At 41.4% G+C, this 26,538-nt stretch overlaps 1 protein-coding gene and 1 long non-coding RNA gene across 7 annotated transcripts in view; one reads left to right on the top strand and one right to left on the bottom strand.

Moving 5' to 3' along the window:
• The window catches only part of PRDM4 (PR/SET domain 4), a 52,352-nt gene extending 26,295 nt beyond the window's left edge, over positions 1–26,057 (bottom strand). For 2 of the 5 annotated variants that reach the window (XM_063694278.1, XM_055358958.2), the window contains exons 1-11: positions 25,758–25,923; positions 25,306–25,572; positions 21,618–21,751; positions 18,709–18,894; positions 16,193–16,987; positions 11,051–11,200; positions 9,319–9,437; positions 7,968–8,053; positions 6,999–7,126; positions 5,721–6,035; positions 4,161–4,329 (exon numbers count right to left, since the gene is read on the bottom strand). In XM_063694278.1, coding sequence (XP_063550348.1) covers positions 4,161–4,329; positions 5,721–6,035; positions 6,999–7,126; positions 7,968–8,053; positions 9,319–9,437; positions 11,051–11,200; positions 16,193–16,987; positions 18,709–18,894; positions 21,618–21,750 — 2,081 coding nt within the window. In that variant the 5' untranslated portion in view covers position 21,751; positions 25,306–25,572; positions 25,758–25,923. Of the gene's footprint in view, positions 1–4,160; positions 4,330–5,720; positions 6,036–6,998; positions 7,127–7,967; positions 8,054–9,318; positions 9,438–11,050; positions 11,201–16,192; positions 16,988–18,708; positions 18,895–21,617; positions 21,752–25,305; positions 25,573–25,757 lie in introns of all 5 variants that reach the window. The other 3 variants (XR_008670584.2, XM_055358957.2, XM_004053824.4) reach the window with 3 other exon arrangements.
• LOC115936463 (uncharacterized) lies at positions 559–11,880 on the top strand. Of its 2 annotated transcripts, none has more exons than XR_004071942.3 (4): positions 559–1,576; positions 2,785–3,254; positions 3,905–4,442; positions 11,740–11,880. It is a non-coding gene; the product is annotated as an uncharacterized lncRNA (long non-coding RNA). The 2 variants fall into 2 exon arrangements; XR_010129411.1 differs by having other exon boundaries at positions 3,102–3,254.
• Positions 26,058–26,538: the final 481 nt, after the last annotated feature.

The raw sequence follows: 26,538 nt of genomic DNA on the forward strand, positions 1-26,538 counted from the left end.
AAGAACTATATAGCTAAATCAAAGGATATGCACATCTTCAACTTTACAAGATAATGACAAACGGTTTTCCAACGTAGTTGTTTCAATATACACATCCATCATTGACGGTTCTGGTTGTCCCATATTCTCAGCTGGAAGACTCAAATTTGAAAATGTCTGCCAATTAGCCAGTACATAATGGTATCTCATTACACCGTTATTTGTATTCCCTGGATGCCACTTTTATGGAATTGCCATTTTTCTGTCCTTTTCTTAGACTAGTGGTTCTCAAGTAGGGGCGACTGCCTCTATGGGGACATTTGGCAATGTCTGGAGTCCTTTCTGATTGTTATACTGGGGAGGGGTGGTATAATTAGTATCTAGTAGGAAAAGGCCAAGGATGCTGCTAACCATTCTACAATGCATAGGGCAGCCCCACAACAAAAAATTAACCCGGTCAAAATGTCAATAATGTCAAGGTTTGAGTAACCCTGGCCTAGACATTTCAGAGCTGAAAAGAACCTTAGAGATCACACAGACCAGGAATTTTTTAACTTTTTTTTTTTTTTTTTTGAGTAGCTGAACCCCATGTCTTTATGAAAGCCCAATATGAAAGCAGGTTATTAATAAAATCCTGGAAGGAGTGAGAGGGTGCAGTCGGGTGTTCTGAAGCCTGGCTTCCTTAGCATTTCTCCCATCCTCTTCTAGCAACAGATGGCACTGAAGAATCCTTGGAATTCCCTGGAGCAGTTTTAAAACCACCAATCTAATCCAACCTCTTAATTCTGCAGATGGGAAACATCATGTGCATAAAAACTAAGGAACTTGCCCAAGGCCACAACAAAACCCCTACCAAAAGTCTGACTTTTCATCTTCTACTCTGATGGTTTTTAGATGTTTATTCAACACATATTTACTGTGTCTAATTATGCCAGGCACTGTTCTAGATGCTAGGGCTATGGGATGTGGGTAAACTAAGTCCCTGCTTTCATGAAGCTTACATTCTAAGTGGACAGATTATAGCATAAACAAATGTGTAACATGATATCAGATAGCAATAAAGACTATGAAAACACACGAAGCCAGGTAAAAGTGAAGGGGTCCTATTTTAGATAAGATAGTCAAGGAAGGCCCTCCTGAGGAGATAACATTTGAGCAGAAACCTGAATGGAGGGAAGACATGCAGGCATCTGGAGGGAGAAGTTTCTAAGGCAGAGGCCCTGAGACTGGATGTGCTTAGTATGCTCAAGGAGTAGCAAGGGGAGGGTCAGAGTGGCCAAAGCAGAATATGAAAAGTAATAAAAGGTGAACGGGAGAGGTAGCCAAGTACTATTACATCATAAAGGGCCTTCTGACTGCTGTAAAAAGCTTTTAACACAAATATGATGGAAAGCCACCAGAGACGTACGAGTGGAGACAGGCACAATCTGACTTATATTTGAAATGGATTGCTCTGGCACTGTGGACAGAAAACTGTGTGTATGTGTGTTCATCTGTGTTGCGGAGTAGATGAGGAGAAACAGGATGTAGTAGCAGGGAGATCAACTGGGAGGCTACTGAAGCCATCCATAGAAGAAAAGCTGGTGGTCTGGACAAGGTGAGAGTTGAATGAAGGATGGAAGGAAAAACTGAGTTGAGAATTACTTCAAGGTGTTTGGCTTGACCATTGAGGTGAATAATGGTGGTGCCATTTAATGAGCTGCTCAGCACTGGAGGAAATCAAATTCGTGGGGTAATATTGGGTTGAGTTTTGGACACATTAGATTTAAGTTGCCTAGTGAACATCCAGCATCAGAGCCGCTGAGTGACGGTGAGGTGTATGAGGGTGGAGACATAAATCATACGACGGTATCTAAAGCCATGAGACAAGATGACCTGGGGAGTAAACATCACTGTTCTGCTCACTTCCTCTTTCTTATAGGAAGGGCAAAGCCAGGTTCTGTCACAACCCTTCCACTCTCGGGGGACACTAGGAGGGGAACTCCTCTTGCATTTGGCATTAGGGCTGTAGCTGTTTTTTTTTAAGTAGATAAATAAAAAGACTGCTAATACTACTATATCCACTTTGAAATGCCCCAAAGTAAAAATACAAGCATCTGAAAATTTTACCAACGATCTCCATAGGAAGCCTAAAGCCTCATTCAAAACCATTTTGAGGGAACGGTGCTTCTTATAAGAATGACTTATACCAGCTTTAAGTTTTGACAGTCCAAAACCTTCTTTCTATCCCATGAAAGTTTGGCAAAGAGGCTTACCATATCTTCTCACCCTGAAAAGGAGTCCAGATCCACATTTGTTAAGCAAAAGTAAAATGAAAGGACAGAGGCTGATATCGACTTGATTCAAGCAAAACTTTTCCTCAAACTATAATTGTGTGATCTTTAAGAACCAATATATCCACTTGCCAGAGACATTGTGGAAATCAATCTTGCATGTGGATGAAGTCAGCAGTCCTTAACCCTGGCTGGGCATGAGAATCACTTGGGGAGCTTTTTAAAATACCAAGGCCAGAGCTCTAACTCTGACCAATTAAATTAGAATTCCCATGGATGGGGTCCTAGCACCAATTGTTGTTTTTCACATTTTCCAGGCAATTATAATGGGCAGTCTTCTGGACAAATATTTGTCCCCCCCTCACCCCAAATTCACATGTTGAGGCCCTAACACCCAGTGTGAGGTGGAGCCTTTGGAAGGCAATTAGGGTTAGATAAGGTCATGAAGATGGGGACTCCATGATGTAGGATTACTGTCCTTATGAGAAGAGATTGGAACTCTGATATTCTTTCTCTTTCATTCTCTCAACAGAAATGTATTTTCTCACAGTCCTGGAGGCTGGAGTCAGAGATCAGGGTGCCAGCCTGGCTGGGTTCTGGTGGGGGCCCTCTTCCAGGCTTGCTCATGACTGCCTTCTCTCACTGTGTCTCTCCCCTGTTGTTTGAGCCACAAAATCTGTGGTATTTTATTATCACAACCTGAGCTGCCTAGACAGGATGTTAGGACTAGATGATCCAGGGATCTCTTTTGGCTCCAATATTGCACAATTTGATGTAATATTTGATAATTTCTGTCTAATTTTGTAAAATTTCACGCTAGCAATGGAACTAAAGAAGTCTTTGTTTTAGAATGTCCTTCTGAGAGTTAGGAATGTAGATCCAGGCTCCTTGGCTGTTTAGCATCTCAGGCTGCATTGTGATGAGGAAGCAGACAGAAGAACTGGTATCAAAGCCAAGTGTTTATCCAAATTCTACATTAAGAATATAACGTTTTCAGTGAAGGTAAGACTTCTAAAGAGAATTTCCATAACATAAGCTGAAAACATTTTCTTCCTCTTCTGACACTTGTTAAAAGCTAAGGACAACAAAATCCATCTCTTCTTTCTATGACCACTGTGACTAATGCAGTCTAGACATTTAATTACACTTGGATTCATGCAATAAATTCCTAATTGTTCTTCCAATATTTAGGCTTCCCCACCCTCAATCATCCTCTGTTCAGCTGCCTAAGTAATCTTTGTATTAACAGAATGGGTATGTCACTATGACACTCCTTTCCTTAAAATCCTATAGTGCTTGCACAACAATGTGAATATAACTAACACTATTGAACTGGGCACTTACAAACAGTTAAGATAACGATTTTTTTTTTTAACTGCAATTCAGACACACACACACACACACACACACACACACACACACACACACACACACACACACAAACAGAACAGTTCCAAAATGGCAGGGGCTGGCAGATCCTTCAGTGTCTCGCCATTATTTCTAGAATGAAATTGAATTTTCTTAATAGGACCAAAGGCTCTCCATAATGTGGCTGCTGACTCTTACTCTTCTCACTCCATCACTCTCTCACATGCACACTATCGTCTAACTATAAGCAACCACTTGTAGTCAACAGTCCTTTTTGTCTCTAGGTTTTTGTAGATGTGAAAAAAGAGTACATGTGAAAAGTAAGAAAAAGAAAGCCAACAACTGAAATCTTCCAGGATAACACCAAAAAAAGTGTTCCAACCTTGGCTTGGCTACATGGAACACAGAAGGCATCTACTATGGTACCAAGGCATGAAACAGATGAGCCAGGACTCCCCAGCCCTTCAATCAGCAGGCGGGCTGCAGCCACACAAAGGCTCACCACCTGAGGAACAACGTCTTGGCTGCAGGGTAACTTACTGAGTGTGGATGAGCACGTGCTGCTTGAGGTCCTGCCTCCGCATAAACAACTTGTCACAGTAATCACACTTAAGATTCTTCTCTCCAGTGTGGATAACCATGTGGGACTCCAGGTGAGCCTTCTGGGTGAAAGACTTGTCACACAAGGTACACCTGTAGTTCTTCTGACCTGCAATCAGCCCAAAGTATTACACCGTGAAGAAAACAACTGCTGGCATCCCCAAGACACACAGGCACACATATGCGCATGCAGCAGAGGCAGGAATGAAACAGAGCTGACTGGTAAGCAGCACTTTACTTTCTAGGGTTGTCTATGTGAGACCACTCAAGAGCTCCTGAGTTTATATTCTGCAACTAAAGCTAGTAAATTAACTTGATCTCCTTTAGGACCTCTGACCTAAATATGTATTTTTAAAAAATGTATAGGTGATACATAAAACTTGAAAAAAATGACTTATAATCCTAATGCCCTAACACAAACATAAAGAAAAAAAAAAAACTCATGAATTCTAGGACTTGTCCATAGGGAAACATATTTTTACAAGATAGATTTTATAGTTTTCTATCTTTTTAAAACATATAATATTGCCTCAAAACCAGGGATGAAACAAAATCCTTCCAAGAATGCAAAAATAAGATTCCTCTAAGGGGTCAGCAAACCTTCTCTTAAAGGATAGATAGAATTTTAGGCTTTGTGGGCCATAAGGTCTCTGTTACAAAAGGATGGGGAAGAAACTTTTGAAGATTTGGAGAAAAGATGACCCAAACAAGAAAGCTAAAGCCATCAGTTATTTTGTAGTATTTATTTAAAAAAGTTAGTGGCCAGGCATGGTGGCTCAGGCCTATAATCCTAGCATTTTGGGAGGCTGAGGTAAGCAGACTGTTTGAGCCCAGGAGTTCAAGACCAGCCTTGGCAACATGGCAAAACCCCATCTATATTAAAAATACAAAAATTAGTCAGGTGTGGTGGCGCATGTCTGCAGTCCATGCTACTCAGGAGGCTGAGGTGGGAGGATCACCTGAGTCCTGGAGGGAGAAGTTGTAGTGAACCAAGATGGTGTCACTGTACTCCAGCCTGGGCAACAGAGTGAGGCCCTATCTCAAAAAAAAATTTTTTTTTTCTTAAAAAGTACTAAAAGAAAGGTGTTGGTTTGCATGGGATTTAGAAAATGGAAGCTCAAAAAATAAATTGTGGCAATATTTATTGAGCAATAATATTAAAGGAGAGAAACTGGCTCTGGCTGGTGACTGGGGGGTGAGCTCTAATGAGAGGCTCAGACTCAGACTCAGAAGCTTCTATTTAAGACCAAACACATTGATCAATTTCCTGATTATTAAGTGCATTTTCCCAGGCACCTTCCAACTATGGTGGGGAGACCTGGAAAGCAGAACATCCTAATAACTGGAAGTGACAGCCTCCAAGGAATCTCAGTTAAACCACGAAGGTTTCTTTCTCTGACATCAAATCTCAACTCCACCTACAATCCCTCTACAAAGCCTTTACTACCGCATTTTCTAATTGTTGCAAAAATTCCATTCTGATGGGCCAACACAACTTACCTGTATGTATCTTGAGGTGGGTCCGCAGGTTGCTGGGATCACTAAAAGCCTTGCTACAGAAATCACACTTGTGGGGCTTCATACCCATGTGACCCATAAAGTGGACATGAAGTTTGGAAGGAGAGATAAAAGCTTGGGGGCACATTGAGCACTTCCACTTCCTTTCTTTGCTGTGACTTGGCCCATGGCTGCCGCTATGTCCCTGGGTAGGAAGATGGTTATGGATGTGGCTGGTCAGATGGGCTTTGAACTCTGTGTAAGAATTGCACTCCTTGCCACAGTTACAGAGATGCACATCTGGGTGTTCAGGAACACCTTTTAAAAAAAAATTACTCATTATCTCCCAATACTTGAATCTTAAAACTTGTTCTTGATATTAACAATCATTGCTTCCAGTTCTCCTTTCTCCCCAAATTTCCAATTTGCCCACTTCCTATAAAGCTAAAATAATGTACTAAGGGCATCTAAAATAATGTACTACGGGCCAGGCACAGTGGCTCAGGCCTGCAATCTTAGTGCTTTGAGAGCCCAAAGTGGCATGATCATTTGAGGCCAGGAGTTTAAGATCAGCCTGGGCAACACAGCAAGACCCCATCTCCATAAAAAAAAAATTTAAAAATCATTGGCTGGGCATGGTGATGTACACCCATAGTCCTAGCTAATCAGGAGACTGAGGCAGGAAACTGCTTGAGCCCAGGAGTTGAAGGTTATAGTTGGCTATGACTGCACCACTACACTCCAGCCTGCCAGAGTGAGACCTTATCTCTAAATACACACATACATAAGTAAAATAAAATAGTGTACCAGGCACAAAGAAAGCACTTGGTAAATACTGGATTATAAGGCCTCTTTTATAAGCAAAATATTTAGGTTTTATAGCATACCCAAACTCTTAAACATTAGCTGTCATCATGAAACAGCACAGCAAAGAGAAAGCATATGCAGGTTAAATCAAACCGAGGGACTTCGCTGTCCTTCATGAATTTATATCTCAATGGTGCTAGCTCGAAAAGTAGCCTTAGGAACTTCAATGCCCCAAACCAAAGTCCTATCATAAAAGACCATATCATATGAATTATTGCTTGGTCAATAACATTCAGCTTGTGAAGAACCTCACAGATTTTAACACCTCAAATACAAGTAATAGTTTGCATTTATACAAACAAAGGTATATGATTTGCTTCAGCTAACATGTAAATCATTACCAAAACTTTAATCCTGGTCTTTGGTATTTTTACTATGCCAGATTCATTATAAACACATCTTATATTAACTTACCAATCTGTTGAGCATAATCTCGGCTATAATAAAAAAGCAGTTCATTTTCAGGAGGGATATCTTGTGAGGTGCAGAAAAAGATTTTTCCATCATGAGGATAAGCCACCAAATTCTGCTCTTCCCGGTTCCTATCACATTTAATAGATCAAGCACATTAATTTTGAAATGCATACTAAGTACAACATTCCCCCATTGCAAAATCCTATATGAAAGCTTAGGCAGAACTATTTACTATTTCCTCTGGAATGTTTTTGTAATTTCCCGTCCTATCTATGAGAAGGCAGTTGTAGAGAAACAGAATTCTTACTTCAACATATTAGTTGATGACCTTTTGTAGTCAAAAACACTACAGTCTGTTATTGGAAGCAAACAAGATAAATAAAATGAAGTCTTTAAAAAACAGTATGACAAAGACATAGAGCTAGCTAGCTAAACAAGAATTAACTCCAGTAACTCAGGGGTGGACTAACAGCCAATATAAAGAAAAGGCACCCACTTGCAAATTCAGTGGTAACTATATTGTTCCTTGGTAAGTGCTTATTTTTTTTTTTTTTTGAGACAGAATCTCACTTTGTAACCCAGACTGGAATGCAACAGCACCACCATAGTATGATCACAGCTTGAACTCTTCAGCTCAAATGATCCTCCCACCTCAGCCTCCCAAGAGCTGGGACTACATGCATATACCACAACACCCAGCTAATTTGAAAAAAACTTTTTTAGAGATGAGGGTCTTGCTATGTTTCCCAGGCTGGTCTCGAACTCCTGGCCTCAAGCGATTCTCCCACCTCAGCCACCCCAAGTGCTGGGATTAAGGGTGTGAGCCATCATGGCTGGCTGCCTTGGGCTTTAAGTATGTCCAGGTGTTGGTGTAATTTGGATTCTTAACTCTTTCCTCTTTTATGCAAAGCTTCCTATTGAAAAACATCTAAATGGTAACTATTTTTTCTCATCCAAGACTACTCATACCTGGCTTTGCGCACAAACATCATCCAATTACATTCATTTTCATCAGTTGTAATGATGCAGAATTCTAGGACACCATTGTGGTATACCTGCCAACAGAAAGCAAGCACACATGTCAAATGCACTGACATGCAATAAAGTACTACATTACACTTAGGCCAGCAATCACCTCATTTACTCATTTGCAGTAGGTCCCAGCTTTCTTAGTGTGAAAATATATTCCTACTTCTCCAAAATGCTATCATTTCAACATTCTCCCTATTTCCAGCAATACAGTAAAGACCATCAGAGACCTACAGTTAGTGCTCAGTGAAGAGACTGACTTTGTTTTTGATTATTCAACCTTTGCCTGGAAAAGACAAAAAACCAGTCTACCTGTCCACCTGTCTTCATCACCTATCACACAGTAGGCAATGAATGACTGAATGTCCATTAAGAGCAGAGGATCATCCCTTGTCATGATTTTCCCACTTGGGCCTAGCATTCCAAATTTAAAGTTCCCAATGACAGTGGTACCTTACCTTTCCAAAGATCACAAGACCCATTTTCCCCTTACTTCAATTTTGCAAGCATCATTCCCAATAGATATCTATGTGAAAATGTTGTATTTCTAACCCCTCTCATTAGAAAACTAGAAAAATAGGCCAGGTGCGGTGGCTCACACCTGTAATCCCGGCACTTTGGGAGGCTGAGGTGGGCGGATCACTTGAGGTCAGGAGTTCAAGACCAGTCTGGCCAACACGGGGAAACCCCGTCTCTACAAAAATACAAAAATTAGCTGGGCATGATGGCAAGTGCCTGTAAATTCAGCTACTTGGGAGGCTGAGGTGGGAGAGTCACCTGAGCCCAGGAGGCAGAGGTGGCAGTAAGCCAAGATTGCACCATTACACTCCAGCCTGGGCAACAGAGCAAGACTCCATCTCAAGAAAAAAAAAAAAAAGAAAACTAGAAAAATAATCTTAGCTTCTTATTCCAGAATTATTTCCTAAGATAAACATTTGAGGAATGTTTTAATTACAAAGTAAGACTTTTATCATATAAACAAAGTCTGTGGCCTCAGCTGTCACAAGTAATTCAAATGCATTAAATGGTTAAAATAATTGGATTAACTCACAAAACAGAGACAAAAACAGTTTGTCCTCTATTTCCAGTAGCTGGTGTTTTGCTGTATGTTATAATTTGGCTACCAAGAATGATGAATGTAACATTTAAAAAAAATGTACATGAAATAAATGACTGACCAGTGAATGACACTGTATCAGTTCTGGCTGATTTTGACTTTATCATAACTTTTTAACTACCTCTTACTAAGAGAAACAGCCAAAAGCCACAGAAAAGTTTCATCAGGACTGACCTTCCAGATATGGTTAACTGCCTTGTCTGTCCATTCTGCTACTTCCATGGAGTGACTCTGCTGGCCAATTAGAGGTCCAAAGCAAGTCCGCACAGGAATGGTTTCTCCAGTCCATACACCTATCAGTGGAAGGACACCAACTACACAATCAATGATTTAAACAGCAGGATACAGAAGAAAGAGGTGCTTCACCCATGCAAAGAATCTTATTTTCAATGAACTTAACCAATATGTAGGCTGGGCGTGGTGGCTCACGCCTGTAATCCCGGCACTTTGGGAGGCCGAGGTGGGCAGATCACCTGAGGTCAGGAGTTTGAGATCAGCCTGGCCAACAGGGTGAAACCCCGTCTCTACTAAAAATACAAAAATTAGCTGGGCGTGGTGGCGCATGCCTGTAGTCCCAGCTACTTGGGAGGCTGAGGCAGAAGAATTGCTTGAACCCAGGAGGCGGAGGTTGCAGTGAGCAGAGATAGGGCCAATGCACTCCAGCCTGGGTGACAAAGCGAGACTCCGTCTCAAAACAAATAAAAAAATAAAAAAAACAATATGCTAGCATTCCTCAGAGATGACTAAGCCTTGTGGGTCCTAGCCTGTAAATACATAAAATGTAATGAACAGATAACATAGGGCTCACAATAAATGCTGAGTAAGAAGAAATATCAGGAATTCCTGAACCTAGTTTTATCCAAAGGGAATCTTACCATTTCTCTCCAAATACATTATTTTGGAGTTAAATATAAAAAAGTTTGTAGCTCACACATATAATGAGCCAACACTTTGGGAGGCCAAGGCAGGACTGCTTGAGGCCAGGAGTTCGAAACCAGCCTCAGCAACATAGTGAGATGCTGTCTCTACAAAAAAAAAATTTTTTTTTAATTAGCTGGGCATGATTGCACATGCCTGTAGTCCCAGCTACTTGGAAGGTTGAGGCAGGAAGATTGCTTGAGCCCAGGAGGTCAAGGCTGCACTCGAGTTACTGTACTCCGTATGTTAGGCCAGTGCACTCCAGCCTGGGCAACAGAGTGAGACCCAGTCTCTTAAAAATAAATAAATAAAAAATAACAGAAAACATTATTCTATTGTAAAAATATAAAGCAATTACTATAGAAATAAATCAAACTTCTAAAATCTTTTGTGCTTAAAGCACTGCTCTATTTTACCTAAACTGTTTGATGCTTTGAAATGACTCACACCCAAACTGCAGCTAAAAGAATAATGAACCTAATTTTATATTTCCAAAGAAATGTCACAGTAACTCAGAAGCCATGCTAAATTCAAATATGGGTAAGTAAAGCCTGGCAATCTACATTCTTTATTCCTTTTTTCTAAGGAGCATTATACAATTTACAAACATTTGATCTAAATTTGTGTCATAAGGTGAATTTTCCATGTTTCTATAAAAGAAACTAAGTTTTAAGAAATGTGTTGTTAGAATAATTGTTAGTGGATGAGACAGATGAGAATAAAAGTCAAATCTTCAAAGACTCAGTTTAGGATTTTTTGCTTCACTCAATACTGATTCTAACAAAGGAGAGATTTCCCAATAAAGTTTTTGACTTGATTTATTGCTATCATCAGTGGACAAGACTAATATTCCATAAAAGCATAAATCTTAAGCCATAAATTGACTTTTGGTCCAAATAATTACTAAATTATACACATCCACTTTTACAACTCTACCCTACAAAGGAAGAAGAGATGTAATAGTGTTTTACAGTTCTAAGGTTCTTACCAACTTCTGCTCCCACAATTGACTGACGGAGAACAAGCTGCTTTGGGAGAGAAAGCCTTGCTCTGCTCTCTATTGGAGTGTCAGGAACAAAAGTCACTGGTCCATGTTCGGGACAGTCCGAGGGATAGGCGCGGTCACACAGAGTACACCCTGTAGATGGCAAATTTGAGCAATACAAATGGGTTTAGTTCAAGCAGGCTAAATTACCACCACGGTTTTTTGTTTTGTTTTTTTTTTTTGAGACGAAGTCTTGCTCTGCACCCAGGCTGGAGTGCAATGGCGCGATTTTGGCTCACTGCAACCTCTGCCTCCCGGGTATAAGCAATTCTCCTGTCTGAGCCTCCCATATAGCTGGGACTACAGGTGTGTGCCACCACGCCCAGCTAATTTTTGTATTTTTAATAGAGACAAGGTTTCCTCATGTTGGCCAGGCTTGTCTGGAACTCCTGACCTCAGATGATGCACCCACCTCAGCCTCCCAGAGTGCTGGTATTACAGGTGTAAGCCACCATGCCCAGCCCCAGGTTTTAATTTAAATGCTAATTACTAAAATGTATCCAGTAAGAAGCATGGTTCTAATAGAGATATTCTGATCAAAGACTCACTTCCTTACACTAACATATATACCTACTCTTACACCACTCTTCAGACTTCAGTAAGATCTGATTTTTTTTCTTTTGATCCAACAGGACAAGTTTCCTATTCAGTGCATAAGAGAAACACTAACGAAAAAATTGGCTGGGTATGGTAGTTCATGCCTGTAAACTCAGCAGTTTGGGAGGCTGAGAAGGGAGGATCACTTGAGTCCAGGAGTTCAAGACCAGCCTGGGGTAACACAGTGAGATCCCATCTGTTTAAAAAAAATTAAAAATGATAATAAAAGAAAAAAATAGCACCATATTACTTCAACAATCAAGTACATTATCCCTTACATTAAGTAGATAGTACATTTAGGTATGATGCCCTAAAGTCCAAAAGATTCCAATTCTGAACTGTAAGAGGAAACTGAGTTGAAATGCTGTTAGTTATGCAGAGCCAAAATATGGCCACGGTGGTACAGCTGGCTCTGACCCCAGTGACCTATGCTATGAACATAGGACACTGGCGTCAGAGCCAGCTACACCACTGTACTCTTTTGCTTCACTATAAACAAGATGGTCAACCAAGTTTTGAGGACACATTCTTAAGACAAAAACAATTTGCAGCCTGCTCTTTCAAAGGGCAGAAGAATTGTATTCTTGCAGACATTATTTGCTTAAAATTCTTAATTTCTTATTTTTCATATAGTCTTTCTTTCTGCATTGGCAGAGAGGATGCTGCCTTTATATATTGTTCTCTATTCTTACTACAACTTCACTTTCACAAGCTTATGAGTGTCCTCCTCCATAAACCTTCTGCTCTATTCTTTACACTTTCCACTCTGCTAAGGAACAGTATTTATGATACTATTACTCAATCATTACGTTTAAACTCCACAACCATTCACAAAATAGTTGGAATACATAAACCTTAGAACCACAGTCATCTATCTGTCTTCTTTTCTTTTTTTTTTAAGACGGGGTCCTGATCTGTCACCAAGGCTGGAGTGCAGTGGCGTTCCTGCTTCAGCCTCCTGGGTAGCTGGGACCACAGGCATGCACCACCATGTCTGGCTGATTTTTTAATACTTTTGCCAGAGACAGGGTTTTGCCATGTTGCCTAGGCTGGTCTCGAACGCATGAGACCAGGTAGCAACATGGCAAATCGTCTCTACCAAAAATACAAAAAATCAGCCGGGCATGGTGGCGAGCACTTGTAGTCCCAGCTACTGGGGAGGCTGAGGTGGAAGGATGGCTTGAACCCGGGAGGTGGAGGTTGCAGTGAGGCTGAGATTGCACTACTGCACACCAGCCTGGGTGACAGAGCCAGACTCTGTCTCAAAAAAAATAAATAAATAAAAATAAAAAATTAACTGTTGGCAAAAATGTGGAGAAATTAGAACCCTCATCCACTGCTGCTAGGACGGTAACATGGCACAGCCACTTTGGAAAGCAGTTCCTCAAAAAGTTAAACATACGGCAATTCTACTCCTAAATATCCAAGAACATATGTTCATACAAAAACTTGTACATGAGAGTTCACAGCAGCATTATTCATAGTAGCCAAAAAGCAGAAACAACCCAAATGTCCATCAACTGATAAATGGATAAACAAAATGTGGTATATCCATATTACAGATTATTCAGCTCTAAAAAGAAATGAAGTACAAATACATGCTACAACATGGATGAGACACAACAGTATTATGCGAAGAGAAAGAAACTAGATCCAGAAGGCTAAGTATCGCATGATTCCATTTATATGAAATATCCGGAAAAGGCAAATCCATAGAGACAGAAAGTAGATTAGTGGTTGCTGAGAATACGCGGAAGGAGGGAATGGGAAGTGACTAATGGTTATGAAGTTTCTTTACCGGGTGACTAAAATGTTTTGGAAGGAGACAGTGGTGGTGGTTGCACAGCCTTGTAAATATACCAAAAAAACCACTAAATTGCACATTTAAAATGTATACATAAATTATATCTCATTATAACCCACACACACTTAGAAGAGGTTCCATTTGCCCTCTTAAGAAAAAAATCAATAAGCTTATTTAGGCCACCTCTTACCTTCTGCTAAATTAGCCTTATATTCATTACATTCTTCGATTAAAACATTTTAAAATTCTAAATTTGAGACTTTAAAAGGTTAAAACTAGTCTCTCCATGGCCTGGATTTTGTGGCACTGAATGGTTCTGGGCTTCCTCCTATTTTTGATGCTCCCGTTGAGTCTATTTGGAAGCTCCTCTTCTGCTATATCTTGATATCCCTAGCCCTCTTCTCAGTCCACACTCTTACTAGGTGATTTCATTCCACTTCTAGAGTCACATATAACATCTTAATGTTGATGATTCTTAAATATTTCCAGACAGATCTCTCTCAGCTCCACACACAACTTTTCATTAGACATCTCTACTGGGTGTCTTACAGACACTGAAATCAACATGTCTAAAACTTGACTCATCGTCACTCCTCCCAAAATAATAAAAATCAAAATCGTATCCTCCTCTGCCTTTCACTACTACCCTACCTACTTAGTTTCTGTTTGCTTTTTTTTTTTTTTTCCTGAGACAGGGTTTCACTATGCTGCCCAGGCTGATCTTGAACTCCTGGTCTCAAATGATCTTTCTGCCTCAGCCTCCCAAAGTGCTGGGATTACAGGTGTGAGCCAACACATGGCCTTCTCTACTTACCTAGTTTCTATCTACCTAGTTTCAGACGCCAGAAACCAGGGTTTTCTCCTTAATGCTTCCCTCCTCCAACTTTATCCAATTGATAAGCTCAACTGGGTTCTCTGCAAATGTCCTCCACTCTTCTGCATCCTAATTACCTCTACTCTAGATTGGAGAATCATCACCTTTCCCATAAATTACAATATCTTCCACACCTCCTTGCCTCTTAACAAATTTATTCTCACATTGCAGCAAAGCCCTACCCCAACCCTCACTCCCTAAAACTCTTGACCGGTCTTAAAAGAGCCTTTGTGTTCTGGCTCCTACTTCTCCTCTCACCACATGACCCCTCTCTTCACCCTCATTTTATGCTTCAGCAATTCTCAAACACTCATGATTCTTTTGGTTCTAGGCACTTACAGGTGCCAGCTCCTGTCTTCCTGACTCTCAACTGCCCACATCTTTCTTGTCCTTAAGGTCTGTGCTAACATGTATGTTACTTCCCTTGGTTAAATCTTCCCCGACCCTTCCACGGCCTGGCTAGTTGCTCCCCTTCAGGCTACTTTAGTACCAATGCACTTCACCCCATCTTCACACTTATTATTATCCTATATTGTAACAGTCTCCTATGCTTCCTACCAGACTGTAACCTCCTTAAAGGTACGTACACATACTGTCTCTTGGTAGATCGTTCTATCCCTAGCATCTAGCAGAGGCTGCCACATAGTAAGCACTAAAGAGCCCAGCATGATGGCTCACACCTGTAATCCTAGCACTCTGGGAGGCTGAGGCAGGCAGATTGCTTGAGTCGAGTTCAAGACCAGCCAACGCAACACAGTGAGACCCCCATCTCTACAAAAAATTTAAAAATTAGCCAGGTGTGGTGGTACACACTTGGGGTCCCAGTTGCTCGGGAGGCTAAAGTGGGAGGATCACTTGAGCCCAGGAGGTCGAGGCTACAGTGAGCCATGATCGCACCACTGCACCCTAGCCTGGGCGACAGAGAAACCCTATCAATAAATTAAAATAAGCACTCAACATGTTTCCTGCATGAATGAAACATAGTGACACCAGTAAATCAACTGTTTTTATATTGTTTTTTGTTGTTGTTGCCCAATAAGAAAAACTTTTACACGCCCAAGAATAATAATTTATATGCACTCTGAGCAAAGAAAAAAAATGGATTTATATCCACCTACATTTTTCCATGGCGTTATAAAAGCGACCGAATAATTTTCACAAGGCATGTCACAAACAGCTTTACTAGAATTTACCCCTATAACTCTCTATTTGTGAAACCTTGGGAAATACCTTAACTATTACTGGGCTAAACTTACCTTTTTTAAAAAAATATTGTATTATCACTATGACTGTTTTTTAGAGATAGGGTCTCACTTTGTTGCCCAGGCTGGAGTGCAGTACTATTCACAGGTGTGATCGTAGCATACTATAGCCTGAAACTCCTGGGCTCAAGCAACCCTCTTCCTCAGCCTCCAGAATAGCTGGGACTATTCACAGGTGGGATCACAGAACACTATAGCCTGAAACTCCTGGGCTCAAGCAACCTCCTGCCTCTGCCTCCAGAATAGCTGGGACTACAGGCACACACTACCGCATATGCTAAGCTTATCTGCAAAATACAAAAATGACTACTTCACATTTCATTTCTTCAGGAGGATGCTCTAAGAACCAACTAAATGTATGTATACCATTTGGCTTACTTGAAGAAAAGGCACCACATTAATATAAAGGACAATACCAAGGCAAAGAAAAGTTCCAAGGTCTAGTTGCTTTCTATACTCCCTTAATGCCAAACTTTATGACTTAACTTGTTAGGGATGGTGGCCCTTTTTACAAATATTTCCAAAAAAGAAAGGCTAAGCACACTCACAAATTGTAAACAAGGTTGCCATGTTCTCCTTGTTTGAATTGGAGTCTTCCATTTGCAGTGAAGGTGGTACAAAAGAAAGACTGTCTGAAGATACATCTACATGACCTGTCCCCATAGCAACCTCCTGGGTGATGGAGGAGACAGCCACAGGTTCTAGGCTGAGGCCAACTTCATGGAGGGAAACAGATTCTAGGGAGGCAAGGTTGTGTGAGGTAGAGAGTGCCACGCTTACAGAGTTGGTGCTCATGGCCACAGTGTGAATGGAGTCACTGAGGGCACTGTCAGACATGCCATTGACCCGACTTGCAATGTGGTCTGTCTCCATGACCACAGGGAGCTCCAGGCCATTCCCATGCATGGGTATCACACCACCATGTCCTACAGCGTCTGCTGCAAGGTTGTTGCTCACAGAATCCACAGACAGAGGTTCATGACTTCTGGAGCCATTTGGGATTTGGGAATGCTCGCCTGCAACACCGTCCATTGTAAGCTCCTCTGCCATTCCATCTGTCGAAATTGGGCTGGTAACCCTAGAAACGTTCTCCATAGTGATTGCTGTGTCCAAGGCCACCTCATGGCCATCACTGGGATGAAGACTTTGGGCACCATGTGTGTTCACAGAGCGAGAGTCTATTGAAACAATGCCTGGTTCTAATCCAACATTTCCATTGGACTGATAGGGATCTAGTGCTGAAGGGTTACTGGTGATAGATAATGCTGCATTACCATCAACATTTATAGAGTTGGGGTGGATGTACTGAGGAGGTGGTCTGTCAGCTAAATAAGATAAAATGCCTGAAAAAAGGAAAAGATGAGATATCAGAGACTTTTAGTACATTATTAAAGAATTCCAAGCACTAGACACTATTTCCTTACAAATATAACTAAGTTCAAATAATCTCCTGCTTCTTTAATTTAATCGATACATACTATTTTATAAATAGCAACACACATATACCATAATTGAGTTTTTCCTGTAAAACTCAAAAATCCTTAAAAAGTTAACTATGTTCCTTTGAAGCTAACTGGGAATCACTAACGAAAACACTGCTTTTAATATACATATGGTTGCAATTCCTGAGTCCTAAGGCGTAAAATTTGCTCTACTAATTATTAAAAGGTAAAATGATTTAAAAACAGATCTTCCATGTGAAAAATAAAACTTAATTAAATATAATTTAATATAATTAAACTATCATAACACAAACTATTTAATACAAGTCACAATTGTACCTGTTTTATTAAAACAAAAAAAAATTAACACTTGTGCTTGGGAGGATGTGGTGAAATGATACTTACCAAACTGCCAGAGGGAATGTAAACTGCTAAAACTTCTTTGTGAAGTATATATATTAGGAGCCTCAAAAATGTTAATACCCTCTTGCACAAGAAATTCCACTTAAGGTACTCTTCTCTAAATCCATTTTGTAAATATTATACATAAAGACGTTCATAAGAGCATTAGTTACAATGGTAATAAAAACTGGAAAAACCAAACTGTCCAACAATAAAGATAATAAACCATAAAATACCCATTCAATAGAAAGTAATGCATCATTAAAAAGGATAATTATGAAAACCACGTAGCAGCAAAGGAAAATACCCATGTAACAGCAGAGAAAAAGATAAAGTGAAAAAAGTAAAGACGGACAATTGTATAGAAAGTATGGTCTTGGGCAGGGCACAGTGGCTCATGCCTGTAATCCTGGCACTTTGGGATGCTGACGTGGGTGGATGGCTTCAGCTCAGGAGTTCGAGACCAGCCTGGGCAACATGCCAAAACCCCGTCTCTTTTTTAAAAAAAGTTATTTATAAAAAAGGAAGGAAATATGGTATGGTCTCAAGGCAGGCATGTGCCTGTATTCCCAGCTACTCAAGAGTCTGAGGTGAGAGGATCACTTGAGTCCAGGAGTTCCAGTCCAGCCTGGGCAACATAGTTGAGACTCCGTCTCCATTAAAAAAAAAAAAAAAAAGAAAAGAAAAGAAAAAAAAAGAGAGCGAGAGAAGAAACCGTGGTCTTAATTATGAAAATTGGTAAAAACCTATACACCAAAACAAATGGCAAGAAGGAAGTACACCAAAAAGATGGATGATGGGACTGAGTGGTTCCTTCCCTTATTTGCTAAATTTTCCGCAATAAGCATATAATACTCTTATAACGGAATAAAAATTCAAAGAACTTAAAAAACAATGACACTATAACAAGACACTATAGTGCTTGACTGAAATTATAGCTGTAGAATTATAAACACCAAACAAAAGAGATACTGGAGGAGAAAGAAGAAAAATTATGTGCAATTAAGAAATTCAGCTTAGTCAAACTGTATTACTAATGTATTATGTGCCACATTCTAAGAGGAAAAGTACATAAATATAAACAAAGATACTTTTCTTGCCTAGAGATTAATATCTAATAGTGACAAACAGAAAAAAGTGTTATTCATATCTTCAGGATAAAAGTTTAAAAGCTGGCACCGTTCTTTTTCTCTAACATCTCAAGTAACTGTAACACTTACCAGGTAGAATGGTTCTGAAATAACTGCTCTCCAGGTGAGGGTAAGGTGGTGGAGGTAGGGTGTAGTTTCTTTCAGGTAACCCACACATCACCCCTCGATCCCCAATACCCATTGGTAGCATTAAAGACAGAGCAGAAGGCAGAGAGCTCAGGGAGGGACCCAGGTTTGGAATTGCCACTGGGAGGCCTACAAAACAAAATTTTTTTTCTCAGTTAAAAGAAAATAGGTAATTAAAAATTCTCACTACAACCACTGGCTAAACTCTTAGAAAGGTTTTTACATATGGGCAAAAATCTCACCTACTAGCCCTTTTCATCCTTAGATAGATGATGTGCAAATATCCACAAATAAGCCTAAAGAAAGTAGTCTTAGTCCCAAAGATAGTTTTTAAGTTAGTTCTAAACCGGCAAGTTGATACTCCAATTGTCTGTATTGCGCTTAAATACAAAAATATTTAATTAATTAATTTATCGATTGATTTGAGACAGAGTCTTGCTTTGTTGCCCAGGCTGGAGTGCAGTGGTGTGATCTCAGCTCACCACAATCTCGGCCTCCTGGGTTCAAGCAATTCTCCTACCTCAGCCTCCTGAGTAGCTGGGATTACAGGCACACACCACCACATCCAGCTAATTTTTGTATTTTTGCTAGAGACAGGGTTTCACCATGTTGGCCAGGCTGGTCTCGAACTCCTGGCCTCAAGTGATCTGCCCACCTCAGCCTCCCAAAGTGCGGGGATTGCCACCATGCCCAGCCAAAATATTTAATTTAGAATTAAAAACCGAGTTTAAATACAAGAAAACAAATTATATAGAGAAAAAAACAATGGAAACATAAAATGTTCATAGGAGTAGTCCCTAGGTAGTGATAGTATGAAATTTTTTTGGTATTTTTAAACTTTATTGTATTTACCATTTTATATGGTGAGAATATTTCATTTCTACCTGGAAAACAACGTAGTTTAGTTAGATGTAAAACTGTACATGTACACCTTCAGACAATCTTTTGTATATATGCTACACTTAGTGATTAATAAAAGCTTTAAACGTGAGATTATATCTACTTTGAGTTATATGTACTTGCAAAGTGAAGTGACTTTTACTGTGCTATCATAATAAATACCCACCAACTTGGTCAGTGCTGCTTTGCATATTTTTGCCAGGGGCAGTATTTTTTTTTTTTGAGACAAGGTTTTGCTATGTTGCCCAGGTTGGAGCGTAGTAGTGTGACCATGGCTCAGGCAACCTGAGCTCTCCTGGCTCAAGTGGCCATCCCTTCTCAGCCTCCTATGTAGCTCCTACGTAGCTGGGACTAAGGGTGTGTGCTACCATGCCCTGCTAATTTTTTTTTTTTGTCTTTGTAGAGATGGGGTCTCCTTATGTTACCTAGGCTGATCTTGAACTCCTGGGCTCAAGTGATCCTCCTGCCTTGGCCTCTCAAAATGCTGGGATTATAGGCGTGAGCCACTGTGCCTGGCTGGCAATATTTTTTAACAGGCTTTTCCACCTTAACAAGAGTGTCCACTAAAGGGAATGCCTACAAAACAATCAAGTGGGTTAACCCCTAATAATTTTTTAAGATTTCTTTTGTGGACACTTAAACAAATGTGAAGAGACCCTAGTTTCAATGAATCTTATTTAACTGCTGCATTTTATTAATTAAGCAAGTAATTCTCTTTAGAGAACTATTTAAACAATATATAGATTTATTTACACTAACTCCTACTTTGACAAAGAAAGTCCAATACATAACAATGTCATTGATCCTAAAGAACTGACAGCTTATCATTGTAATAATCAATAGAATATTTATTCCATTTATATTCTATTTCAATAGAATAAGAAAATGAAGCTAGGCAGAAAAAAGGTTTTAAAAGTACAGTGACGGCTGGCGCGGTGGCTCACACCTAAAATCCCAGCACTTTGGGAGGCCAAGGAGGGCGGATCACCTGAGGGCAGGAGTTCGAGACCAGCCTGGCTAATATGGTGAAACCCCGTTTCTACTAAAAATACAAAAAATTAGTTGAGCGTGGTGGCGTGTGCCTGTAGTCTCAGCTACTTGGGATGCTGAGGCAGGAGAATTGCTTGAACCCGGGAGGCGGGCGGAGGTTGCAGTGAGCTGAGATCGTGCCATTGCACTCCACCTTGGTCAACAAGAGCGAAACTCCATCTCAAAAAAGAAAAAAAAGAAAATGAGCCAGGTGTAGGGGTGCGTGCCTATAATCCTAGCTACTCAGGAGGCTGAAGCAGGAGAATCACTTGAACCCGGGAGGCGGAGGTTGCAATGAGCCGAGATCGTGCCCCTGCACTCCAGCCTGGATGACAGAGTGAGACTCCATTTCAAAAAAAAAGGATAGGAAGAATGAATTTTTCCTATATGATTTTGCTGTGTATGGAGGCTCATGAGGCGTTCCATGTAAAAGCCCCAGGTAAAAGTACCACACTTCTTTCCGCATTAATTCTAGACCTGGTACACTTGCAGTTATTGCCATTTAATTTCAAACCTGGTGGAATATAAAGCCCAATTCCCCATGCTCTCTGGGAATAGTTATTAGAGTAATTTTAACTGATTCTCTTCTATTAACCCAGGGAACGGGTACTGAAGTGTGAACCAGATGAATGGGCAGCCCTAAATAAAATGCCAAGTTAATTACAGCTCTGGACAAAAAAATACCAACTCAGAAGAGGACTATCAGAAAAAATTGCTACTACTATCCACTAGAATTCTAATACTCTACCTCTACAAAAACATTATTTTCCACTACCTATCACATGTTGAACCACCATTCAGGCCTGCTTACCTTCTCCCTTCTACCTTCTACCCTTAAAGGGGCTCTGATCTCTTCTAGACTCCATTTAGAACTGATAACAGAGTTAAGTGTTGAAATGCAGTAGGTCTCCCTTACCACTCACCTGGGGCAGGGATGGCACTGTGAGTGGGTGAGGCAGCCAATCCCAGGTGACTTCCTGAGACTGGCAAGGCATTGCTCACAGAGGATGAAGTCAGCTGCTCCATCCCCACTGGGCTCAGGTTCATTTCATTCATCCTAGAAAAGAGCACACACAACTAGTTATGCAAAAATTTACTCCAATGACTCTGTATTAAGATACTGAAGAAACTGAAACAGTGGGGATGGGGAAAGGGGACTTGGCCAACTATTAGTTCACTTTTACGCTCAACAATTCTCTTAGATAGCTAGTGCCATATTCTTTCTACTGATAAGAAAACTGAGATTGAGACATTAAAAAACTCAATTCAATGTCACATAGCAGAAATAGGATTTGAATTCTGCCTTGTTCGAAACTCTAGGCACACCATCTAAAGCAAAGTTTGCAATTCTTAGAGCACAATGGCAATGACAGTTTTTTTTTTAAATCACTCAAGCTTCATCTTTTATAATATTTATTTTTCTCCAAATGGCTTATTATTTCAAACCAGTAGTGTTTTAGGCAGTGCATTTTAACCTACTCAAGTAAATTTTACTAATCATTTTTAATAGGAGTTAAAGATCCAGATTATCGATGATGTGAAAAGCATCGTATTTTCCCCATTCGGCAACAGTTTACTAAGATTCTGTATCAGTATATTAATGTCCTCCAAATATTTAGGGTCATTATGTAAGCTTTGCTACCACTTCATTTAAAATGACTTCAAATCCTCACACCAATACTGCAACGTAAGATAGATGAGGGAACTATGGCTCAAAGAGGCCATGTCATATGCCCCAAATCACATAGCTATTAAGTGAAAGATCACAGATCAAACTGCAAAACACTGCCAAAAAGTTTTTCATTGCACCAAACTTTTTTTTAACTGCACAAACTTTCTTTTTTTTTTTTTTAACTACAGACTATTTTTGGCAAGGTGAAGAACCTAGGAATCACCTTTTCTATGCAAACCATCTTGCACTGCCATTACAAATGTCTTTTGAATAAGAGTAATACTGATTTGAATAAAACAGCACTGAAGGCTGTTATCAAAAAGTATTAGTTCTTATATCAGAATTTAGAGACTGCCATACTATAAACATTATAGAACCACTAGGCTAGCCAACAGGTTACCCAAAAGGGGCTCTCTAATGACCTCCAGTCCTTACACTGGGCTTCATAATAATGAATTATTCTCTGCGTATGGGAGGGGCTGAAGCAGAGAAGAGGAATCAAATGAGGTTACATATTCCTTAGCAGTGAAATCAAATCTAAATAGGTTTTTAATTCTGAAAAATGGCAACGCCATTTTATCAATCAACCTGAAAATAATAATAGCTAAAATTTATGGCTCCCTTACCATGTGCTATGTATTGGGCTAAGTGATTTATATGTAACTATCTCTCTTAATCTTTTGTTTTTGTTTTTGAGACAGGGTCTTGCTCAGTAGCTGCAAGCTGGAGTGCAGTGGCGTGATCACAGCTGACTGCAGCCTCTACCTCCTAGGCTCATGAGATCTTCCCACCTCAGCCCCCCAAGCAGCTGGGACCACAGGCAAGTGCCACCATGCCTGGCTAATTTGTTTTTATTTTGCAGAGATGGGGTCTCCCTATGTTGCCCAGGCTGGAGGTAGGTATTATTCTTAATCCCACTTTAAAGATGAGGAAACTTAAGATTCAATGATGCTAGGAAACTTAACCCAGAATCACATAACCAGTAAGGAGAGCTGGGATTTAAATTCAGAACTAATTTAAGAAACCAAAGCTCTTAACTATAGTAAGAAAAAGACAATTACAATAAAAGAACTATATTGCCTTTTACACAGTTGCAATACATTAGGGCCTATCAACTTATATTGTGGCGTATATTTAAAGTTCCACATAGACCTGTTTCTTGCATTATTAGGTTTCACCCTTATCCCTGGCCATGGATCCCATAAAACTAAGCTCTAAGACATCAATGAAATGTAAAAGGCCAACCTAGTACCTTGTATAGAACAGACATTCTGAATTTTCTTTTTTTATCGGATGGAGCTATGCAAACTCATCACCCTTACCAGAAAGACAGCTAGAAGCACCTGGCAAATGAGGTACACCTTATGAAGAACAGCATGCTAATAACAGTTTTTATTATGCTATAAAATAAAGCAGCCCAGGTGTGGTGATTTACACCTGTAATCCCACACTTTGGGAGGCCAAGGCAGAAGGATCGCTTGAGCCCAGGAGTTGAAGACGTCCCTAGGCAACACAGTGAGACCCCTGTCTCTACTAAACATTTTTTTTTAACTTAGCCAGGCATGGTGGTTCGTGCTTGTGGTTCCAACTACAGGGGAGGCTGAAGTGGGGAGGTCGGGGCTACAGTGAGCTCTGCCTGTACCTCTACACTCCAGCTGGGGTGACAGAGTGAGACTGTGTCTTAAAAACAAAAAAAAGCAAAAAATCCCTGTAGCCTAAAGAAAACATATCTACCTTAATTCTGAAAGTTGCTGGGCTTGAGTTGGTTTAAAACAGACTTTTCCCTAACTCTTTATAGCTACAACCATAATTAAAACACTACAATCACTACAGCTGTAACAGCCTACTTAACAAATTGGTTATAATATTTTTTTAAAAGTACAACTACAAGTCTGCACCTTCAACTCTCATTCTGAAAATTCCTGAATATTTATTTAATCTCAAGATAAAAATCAGCATGGTGTTTCTAGGTTGACTCCTAGGCCTTCTCAAACCAGTTCAAACCAGAGTTTAATGCGAGAGGCTCAGCAGATTTCTGCTTTGCTGTGAGTCACTAAAACGTGATGACCTCAGCAGCCATAAACCAAAGGTAATGAGTATCCCACAGAGAGAAGGCAGATGAAGGGAATGTACAATATGATCCTCAGAAAACTTTCTCATTCTAAAGTGCAGTTCTATTCTCATTTTCTTTCTCCTACGAGATTCTAAGAAGCAATCCAATCCCGGAAGAAGGCAAGAATCAAGATACTAAGCTCTATCTTCCCTACTCATTTAGGGTAAAATAATTTCCTACACAGTTCTACAGTTTATGTGTGTGTTTCTAACTGACCTATGCAACCATCTGCCAGTTGCTGATTTTACACCTTTTTCTTCGCATAAAATATAATAAACTAACTGAAATGCAGCCACTTTGAAAAATGCAGTGGGGCTTCAATAATTTCAAAGAATTTGTGCCTTATCTTCCTTATTCTAAACATACGGCCTTTGAAAGGGCCTTGAAAAAACAGCCAAATACAACAATTTCTGTGGCCTGCTTCTGTACTTAAACATCAGCATGAAGCTTGCAGAATTAAGAACTTAATTCCCTCACTATCGTCCCTGCCATACCAGCAAAACTCAAGGTGAAGCATAATAAGATAACAATACACGTTGGAATCCGGAAAAATATATTAAACGCTCAAATAACTGAAAGACACAGGAAAAGGTGTCAACAAGCCAACAATAAATGTGTGGCTACTGGGAACAACTTTCCACATGTGGAGTAAATTAGGATGCATGAGATTACATTCCACCCAACACTAGTTTCTGGATTTGTTTCCTTTGCAAATCATACCTGTAACCTTCTCAATGGCACCAAAAACAACGGCACTGACCCTGGACACTCACTCGCCAGAGTTTCCAACGATGTCACCAGTGCTGAAGCCCACCTCCCTACTCACCTGTGATGCCTCGGCTTGGGGCCAAATGTCAGAGAAAGGAGCGCTCGGGTGGTGGGGAACAGGCATCAGGGTTTGCGTTCCAGGGTCACGTGCTACCGCATCTTGCTCACAACCGCTGCACCGACGCGGCCACTCGTCCCCGGGGTCGCCCGGGGCCGCCCAACTTCTCCCGAGGGCCGGTGGCCGTGCACCCCGCCACGGGTTGGGGCATCTCGGGGAACACCTGGGGCCTTCCGTCCAGAAGCTTCGGGAAGGGGGCTGCCCAACCTGGGGGAGTGGGGACAAGAGCGGTCACCAAAACCACAACAAGGTCGCAGCCCCCATCCTAGCTACCCGAAAGCCCCAGGCGCTGCCGACACCGCCACCCAAGTGCTGTGGATTAGCCCGCCCGCGGCCCGCAGGCCGGGCCGCCGCGCCCCGCCCCGCTCCGGCCGGGCCCACGCGCAGCCCACCTGCCAGCTGCGCTGGGGGCGCACGCGCCTGCCCCACTGCTTTGTTCCTCATCCGGGCAGAGTTCGCCTCGGGGCCCTGCCCGTCCGCTCGGCCCCCTCACCCCGGGGGCCGCTGACCTAACGTTTCCCGTCCCGCCCGGCCCTCCCCGGCCCGCGGCCTCCTCTGGGCCGCACCCTCTGCGGCGCGTTTCCGGATCCTCAGCCACTCTCAGCGCCCGCCGCTCCACCCCTCGTGCGTCCGCCCTCCCCGCCGCGGCCCGCAAGCGGCGCCCGCGCACCGCCTCGCCCTTCGCCCAGCCCAGGCCCCTCCGCGCGTGCGCACGGCAGAGGCACTGGCCGCGAGAGGCTCGGCCGGGAGTTCCGCGTCTCCATCCGGCCGGGTAGAATCGAGCGCCGAGCGATCGGCCCATGGTTGCTAGGCGACCAGGGCTGCTGTTCCTGCAGGGATTGAGTTTTGAATCCCCTAAATCCCGCAGACTCAAGATTTCGTCTTCATGACATTCCCCTACTAGAGAAGCATGGGTCCACACAAAGCCCCCAAAATTCGAAGTATGGGATTTGGCCCCGAGGGTTGCCTCTGCAGCCCAGGAGGAATTGGGATTCTATCCTGAATATTTTCGGCCGTCTGCTACACCTGAAGGCTGCCCAGTTTCCCTGCTTCCCGTCGTAAATGCTGGGGTTTGGGATTTTAAACAAATTTCCTTCCCCTTTTCTCTGCCCTCAGTTCTCTACTGCGCGCCAGGCACTGTGCCTAACGCTAGGAGTACCGAGATGGCTTTAA

This window comes from Gorilla gorilla, chromosome 10, assembly GCF_029281585.2.
Source record: "Gorilla gorilla gorilla isolate KB3781 chromosome 10, NHGRI_mGorGor1-v2.1_pri, whole genome shotgun sequence".
NCBI classification, from domain to species: domain Eukaryota; kingdom Metazoa; phylum Chordata; class Mammalia; order Primates; family Hominidae; genus Gorilla; species Gorilla gorilla.